At 35.7% G+C, this 7,548-nt stretch overlaps 1 protein-coding gene across 2 annotated transcripts in view; it reads left to right on the top strand.

Annotated features, from left to right (window-relative positions):
• LOC107692350 (transmembrane protein 131-like) overlaps positions 1-7,548 on the top strand; it is a 49,429-nt gene that overhangs the window by 16,715 nt on the left and 25,166 nt on the right. For both annotated transcript variants that reach the window (XM_016491341.1, XM_016491340.1), the window contains 9 exons: positions 796-864; positions 2,320-2,440; positions 4,987-5,103; positions 5,193-5,315; positions 5,439-5,519; positions 5,620-5,770; positions 5,846-5,902; positions 6,011-6,072; positions 6,419-6,527. In XM_016491341.1, the coding sequence (XP_016346827.1) occupies positions 796-864; positions 2,320-2,440; positions 4,987-5,103; positions 5,193-5,315; positions 5,439-5,519; positions 5,620-5,770; positions 5,846-5,902; positions 6,011-6,072; positions 6,419-6,527 (890 nt within the window). The remainder of the gene's footprint in view (positions 1-795; positions 865-2,319; positions 2,441-4,986; positions 5,104-5,192; positions 5,316-5,438; positions 5,520-5,619; positions 5,771-5,845; positions 5,903-6,010; positions 6,073-6,418; positions 6,528-7,548) is intronic.

The following is a 7,548-nucleotide window of genomic DNA, read 5'->3' as shown; positions in this document are numbered from 1 at the left end:
ATATATATAATATAAAATATAAAATGTATGTATATATTATACTCCCATAAAAACAACCAAGACCTCATTTCAAAGGTGTTTCAAAGCAGTTTCTTCTTAGTGAGTTAGGTGAGTTAGGAGTGAGGTCATTTTAGCTTTCCCGTGTCATTTTTTCCATGATCTTTGAATTGACAACAATCAACAACAATTCGTGCTTCAGCTATTTTTGAAGTGAGTTTGCAGCTACTTGCTAAAAAATATTTCCTATAAGACAAATTTATGCTTGTTATCTTTTCGAAACAATGACAATACCTTAGGCCACATTAGTTGGTTACACCGTAATATCACTGATATCTGACCTGAGGGACCATATAAATGATCATGGATTAATTTTATTATTTAGTCTGCCAACTGCAAAATCTTGCCAATATATGAGGAGAATATGGTACAATGGGGAGGGGGAGTGATATTATAGACTTCAAACATAAAATATATGTGTGAATGTGGTTTGGTGTTTGATCCAACTCTTTGAGTCAAAGGCTTGCCCAGTGGAAGGATGTTTCACCTGAACTTTTAATGTTTGGTGTAAACCTGATGCTTCCATGCCAGACAAAGCCTATTTGTTACGGGTGTATGTGTAAGTTTGGGTGTTTCTTTCTATTTGCCTGAAGAAAAATAGAGAGGCATCATTTGATCCTTAACAGGCCATGATATGGTGTGTTTTTGGGGGAAGAGAAAAAAAGCACATTGGCTTCCAATAAATGGTGTCTCTCACTGTCTCCCCCTCATTTACAGTGTATCGTCTTTCTCTTGCAGTGTGTCCTCTCAGCGGGGGAACAGCAGACCCATACGCTTTGAGCCTCCAATGCTGGACTTTCATGAACAGTAAGACCACCATCACTGGGTAGTTGACTTGACATTTAAAGCAGTGACAGCACTGTCCAACATTTTCAAATTATATTGAAACATCTAAAACACATTTTTTCCCTAATTATTACATAATGCAGGAATATTTATGACCAATCACTGTTTATATAAACTATTTAACTGTGAATTTAATCTAAAACATTTAATCTAAAGTTTTCCTGCTGGCTTAGTGTCACTTTTCTAGTTTTAAAGAATGACCAATTTGTCAAAATGCCTCAACTGAATAAAGAAAAATCCTTAATACTTTGGTATTGGAGCTATATATAATAAGCTATATATATAATAGTGTACACTGATTACAATATTGCCATAAGATGACCTATTCTAAGAAATGCTGGGTGGATTTCTACAGAAATGTTTAAATATTTTTTGTGCACTTGAATGTAGTTGTGTTACACTTATTTGGTCTTGTGTGTACTTTAGTATGTGTCATTTAAAGAAGCTGAGGGCCAACACCCATTCCTGCCTCATTAGATATATTAGTTTTATTAGCTCACTCCCCATGCAGCCAGCACGTCAGGTGGCCTCTGACTCAATAAACATTTCTTTCACAAGTGATCATTCCAATGCTCTATAAAGTTTTTTTTTTATTTGTAGTCCGGAAGAGAATTCGCTTTTTTACACAAGCGTTCACTCAGGAATTTCTAATGGGTTTTTAAAATAGCGGTTTTTGATTTATGAATAAAATAAAGTCTGCGATTTACATTACTTGATGAAACTGTTCTAAAATATAAATGAAGAAAGGCAGCCAAACAAGGATGAACCCGCTGTCAGGTATTTGTTTCAAAGGGCCGTTTTGAAAAAGTTATTCTTGAGAGCTTTGTTTTCCCTTCTATGTGCCCTACTTAGTTGTCATTTATGCATTTTGGAATGCACTGTCAGTGTGTGGAGTTGTAAAACAAGCTTTCTATATTGTCCTCCCAAAGAATATGGGTGAATGAGATGTTCTGCTGGTGTTCTACCAGATAACTCTGATTGCATTCCTCTTTAACTTCCTATGGAGTCATTGCACAGCCTTGAATCAGGCCAGTCTCTCTCTCACCAGCAGCAAGCAGTAGAACCTCAGATAAATTAGCTCATTCCTATCTTGTACTTTAATCTCATACTGATAGCATGTTCAGTGAAACAGTTTATTTATCTGATTATTTGACAAGTCTTTTCTATATTTTTGATTGAGAATTAGGTTTTTGACAAATTTTGCTTATAGTATGTACTTGCATATAGAGTGATAAATGGGAACGAGCCACCTCAGATGCTGAATAGACTTATTTATTTTTAGTTAACCTGATTCCGTTTCAATTTAACATATACAGACTACTTCAAAGGTAAAGCTTTGATTGACTCCAAAAGCATGATGTCACACACTACTCTGTCCTTTTCCTGTTTGCTAAATATTCTTTTGTCCATCCATAGGCCAGTTGGAATGCCAAAAATGGAAAAAGTTTACTTACACAATCCAAGTTCAGAAGAAATAAGTTTAATATCAATATCAGCAACAACATCACATTTTCATGCATCCTTTTTTCAGAATAGGGTAAGTATTTTTATTTTTTTTAAATATCATGTTTAAATAATTGACATTTATTTATTACGTACATTACCATTTGTATGTTTGCAGTCGGGAAGTTTTTTTTAAGTTAATTATAAATTCATACTTTTATTGAGCAGAGGTGCATTACATTTATCAAAATGACAGTACACTGATACAGAAAAAAACTATTTCAAATCAGTTCTGTTCTTTTGAACGGTCTATTAAACAAAAAGTATAACAGTTTCCAAAAACATGTTAAGCAGCACAACTGTATTCCTCATTGATAATCAGAAATATTTTAGTGTGAAAATTAGCATATTAGAATGATTTATGAAGCATCATAAGACACTGAATTCTGAAGTGATGGCTGCTGAATTTTTTCAGCATTTATTTAATATTTCACAATATTATTTTTATGGTGTTTTTGATCAAATAAAGCAGCCCTCGTTAGCATAAGAGAGTTTCATAAACATTAAAAAATCTTGACCCCAAATATTTGAATGGTAGTGTATTTATCACAGAAAGACCCAACTTTTCATCTACAAAGTACTGAGACAGTTGGGACTTCCTGTTCAAACTTGGCACAAAAGAGCAGAAGAAATGGTCTTTTAGCTTGTGTGCCAGCTGCTGGATGTGTGTGGTAAATACCAAATCTTCTTGTTTGGCATGGAAGATGAGATAAATAAATGTCTGAGCTAGGCCTGGGTGATAAAACGGTATAGATATTTATCGACAGTACACCCTCTTCGATAACGATAGAAAAAATGTTCGATATAGCACACGATATAGGCACGTGCTATGAGTGACGCAGACCGCACACACAAACACGAACACATGCTGAATTGAGTGCTGTGCCTGCCTGTGATGAGGAGATTGTGAATAAAAAAAAAAGAATATTAGTCTAATTTAAAATAAACATTTGCATTTGAATGCAAAAATAGTACAATCAAATGTTAGGTGTGTGTCTGGGAGCGTCATTAGTGGAGTGCGAGATGCGGTAATGATGTGAGTGACGTTGTTGCATTTAAATGTTTTATAAGTCTAGCCCACAAGACGCGCAGTTGTTGTGTTATTCATTCAAAATATTAGAGAAATATAGTAGCTCAATGCGTAGAAGATCTTGATTAGGTTAAAACCGAAACCAAGCCATTCACACAGAACGCATATTCAGCACATTTTTTAGACGGACCAATATGACTGCTGCACTCACGTCTCATACGAGATGTATAGAAAGCCATGCAAAGTTAAAACAGTTTAAACATTTAGAAAACGCATCACGAATTTGTGGAGGTTTATTCCTTTTCATTGCGTCTCATATGTTTTTAAAATAATCTGTGTTGATCGGCGATTCGGCTCTTTGTATTAAGCAATACATAAATACATGATGCTGTTTTGTTCATAATTGTTTATGCAATTTACGAAATTGTTTGATTTATATGAGTTAATTTAGACGTAATGCATGTTTTTGTTTTTATAGACAGTTATTTCCTTTGCGTTGGCAATTTAATGTGCTGCATTATTTTGCTCATTGCGCCCTCCTGTGGCCTCAGGAAACAAGACAAAAGTTTCCTTCAGACCTATTTAATCTGCATATAAAACATTGGAAAAGAGATATTTGTTTAATTTGTATTTTGTTTTGACTGTTAAAACAAAAAAATATTTGTTGTTTGTCTCAATAAATTGGGTTAATTTAAAAATACAGTGGTTAAATTTAAACAGTTTTTTCTATTGCTCTTTGTTTTAAAAAAGGTTATAAAAAATGTCAATAATTATCGATACCGAACGATATGAAACATTATATTGTTGATACGTTTTTTTAGCTATATCGCCCAGCCCAAGTCTGAGCTCACACCAAAGGTCATCTGATGAAGACCTCAGTGAGGACACCTCCTTGCTTTGTATATTTTTGATGTGTGGAAGGAGTCATCGACCATCACGTTTACACACACACACGTGTCAGTAAAACAGCAGGACATTGGCCTCACTGAAACGTCTAATTAAAGCTTTTAGTGTGTGGGTGCTCACACTCTAGGCGGTTCTAAATTAAACACATCCCACCTGTTCCTGACACCTGCATAAATCAGCTCCTCTCTGCCCTTGCTAATGGATTGTGGCTGACCAGACTTGACATCAGCCGTCGTAAACTCAGTGTACTCTTGGGTACCCAAGGTTACAAACCGTTTTAACACCCATTTTGGGTGATACATTTGAAATGGATGATGCTAAAAACAACTGTAAACTGGATCCAAAATGGTTTCAGCTTTATCCACTTCAACCACGTGGTTGAAAAGGCATTTGCGGCCAACCCTAAACATCACTTTTATGTTTAGATTAATATAAAAGGAATATAAATATGAAAATAATGTGCCTATTATTTTAAATAATTGCTTATAGATTTTTTTTTTTACAAATATTTAGTTTGTTATATTTTTATATTATATTTATATGATTATTTTTGCACTTGTAACTGACTGACAAAGTGAGCGATATGTATGGAGTGATGTGTGTAATCTTGCATAAATGTAACATATTCCATCATTTATTTACAGATAATTCCACCTGGAGGCAACACCTCATTTGATGTGGTGTTTCTAGCTCGTGTAGTAGGGAATGTAGAAAATACCTTATTTATTAACACATCGCATCATGGAGTGTTTACATACCAGGTACATTTCATTCACTTAATAATGTTGTGCTGTGTTTGATGTACAATTTTTAATGCAATGATCCTAAAAGAACTGTTGTTTGATTTTAGGTGTTTGGTGTGGGCATCCCCAATCCCTACAGACTCAGGCCCTTTGTAGGGGCCAGAGTTCCAGTAAATAGCAGCTTCTCTCCACTCATAAGCATCTTCAACCCTCACAGTGAACCACTGCAGGTACACAAAGCACCCCAGCTTACCATAGTGCTCCTATATCATATTTTCTTTTACCAGTGGGTCATTTTGGCTGTTTGTCTAAATAAATATGTCTGCATCACCTCATGTTTTTTATGGTTTTAGGTTGTAGAGATGTACACCAGTGGAGGAGACCTACATTTAGAGCTGCCTACTGGACAGCAGGGTGGCACCAAAAGATTATGGGTGAGCACTTTTTATTCACACTTCAATGTTGTCATTATTGTAAATCACTGTTGTGGTAGAATGAATTATTTTCATATGCTACATTTTTGCTGTTCTGTAGGAGATCGCTCCATTCGAGACAAAGGGTGTGATGAGAGCTAGCTTCTCCTCTCGAGACGCTGACAACCACACAGCCTTCATCAGAATTAAAACAAATGCGTCCAACGAGGACGAGTTTATCATCCTCCCTGTTGAGGTTGAAGTCACCACAGGTCAGTTGAAATAACCTTTCTTGATACCATCTGATCTTCTGTACTTCAGCACTGATGTTTTGTGCATTTTCCCAGCACCTGGTATATACTCCTCCACAGAGATGCTAGACTTTGGTACACTTCGATCGCAAGGTGTGCTTTTTCCCTATTTCATTTGATGGTAGCTTGGTAGAACAGCAAAACTGTTTGCAGGATACTGTGGAAAAAGTTACAAATATCTGTGTCCTTTCAACTTTACAGATCGACCAAAACAACTGAATTTGCATCTGTTAAATTCAGGAGCAAAAGATGTATCCATCATGGTAATTTGTAGGGCTTATTTACATGGCTTGTTTGTACACTACCATTCAAATGTTTAGGGTTGGTAAGTTTTTTTTTGTTGTTGTTTTTGAAATGACTCTCTTATGCTCACCAAGGCTGTGTTTATTTGATAGAATTTGAAAAATACAGCATAAATAGTAATATTGTGAAATTATTTGCAGTTGAAAATAACTTTGAAAAAATGCATCTTTGCTGAATAAAAGTAGTAATTTACTGGTCCCAAAATTTTGAATGGTAGTGTAAATCTGAAGATCTGGCAAAGTTTTTGATCTAACCAGTGAATAAAATATCCTTTTTAATTCTCTTAATGTGTTTTGTGTTGTATAGAGTGTTAGGCCAACTCCGTCGAATGAAGTGGTCACAGTGGATTTCAAGCAAATTACACTAAAAGCTGGAGAGAGCCGATATACCAAAGTTGCGAGTATTAGTTTTGATGGTAAGTACTAGGGGTGTAATGATTCGCTCGTTTTATTGATGCATCGATTACAAACCCTGACGATGCATATGCATCGATCCTGAAACATGATTTTTTAATCGTGAATCGTCCATTTCGGACAGTAATCGATTTAAAATGCTAAGAATCGAATGAATCGCGATTTCTATACTGATTCAATGCTTTCAAAATATATACACATTAAATTACTACAAGCACGAATTAATGGAGACCTTGAACGGTGTTCGTGCCTCGCATCTCTCCTTCACACGCTCCACTATTTGCCGCCTGTGACGGTCACAGGATTGCGCTCGCGCTCCGTTCGTCTCACTGACACATTTTTTGAGCAGCTGATATGTGTGATCTCTCCTTAGTACTCGTGGCCAGTAATGCTAAAGTGAAGTAGTAGTTTTGCTTTTCTCTGTAGTTTTTCATTGGCTCTCGTTCATACTGACGACATTACCTGAGCAGTCGTAGGTTGCGCATTTATTGCATGAACGGAGCAAAAATATAAGTGTCTAAAGCATACGCACAGTTCCATTGAATGATAAATGTGTTTTAACAGTGTCGTTGAACCGAATGTATGGATGCACAACCGAATGTATCGTGAAGTTTATCTGATAATCAGATACGTGAAAGTAGCGTTTGTTGCTATAGCAAACAGACATGGGGTGCGTTTTCTTTCAGAATCATCATTCGCCGATGGAGAGGAAAAGTTAAATACTATAGCTTTTTTTTTAATGAAAATTATATGAAGAAGTTTTCGCGCTGTAAGAGAAGTGATCTCGCGCTCAAAGAACTTAAGACGTGCCAGGAAATGCCTAATATGGACAAAGGCATCTATATCTGCAGCTAAGCTAAATAAAAAGCAGAATGAACTGGTGAAACATCAATAATTTATGAATGATGCAGTGCTAATTAAATCTTGGCTTACATAAATTTCTACATATGCCATGTCATGCCATAGTATCATTAAACTAGCATCTAACAATGGACAAATGTGTTGTTTTTTCTCTAACCTGTG

The sequence above is a fragment of the Sinocyclocheilus anshuiensis genome, unplaced genomic scaffold (genome assembly GCF_001515605.1).
Source record: "Sinocyclocheilus anshuiensis isolate Anshui unplaced genomic scaffold, SAMN03320099.WGS_v1.1 scaffold70, whole genome shotgun sequence".
In the NCBI taxonomy this organism is placed as follows: Eukaryota; Metazoa; Chordata; class Actinopteri; order Cypriniformes; family Cyprinidae; genus Sinocyclocheilus; species Sinocyclocheilus anshuiensis.
This window is presented reverse-complemented; position numbering and strand designations above follow the sequence as displayed.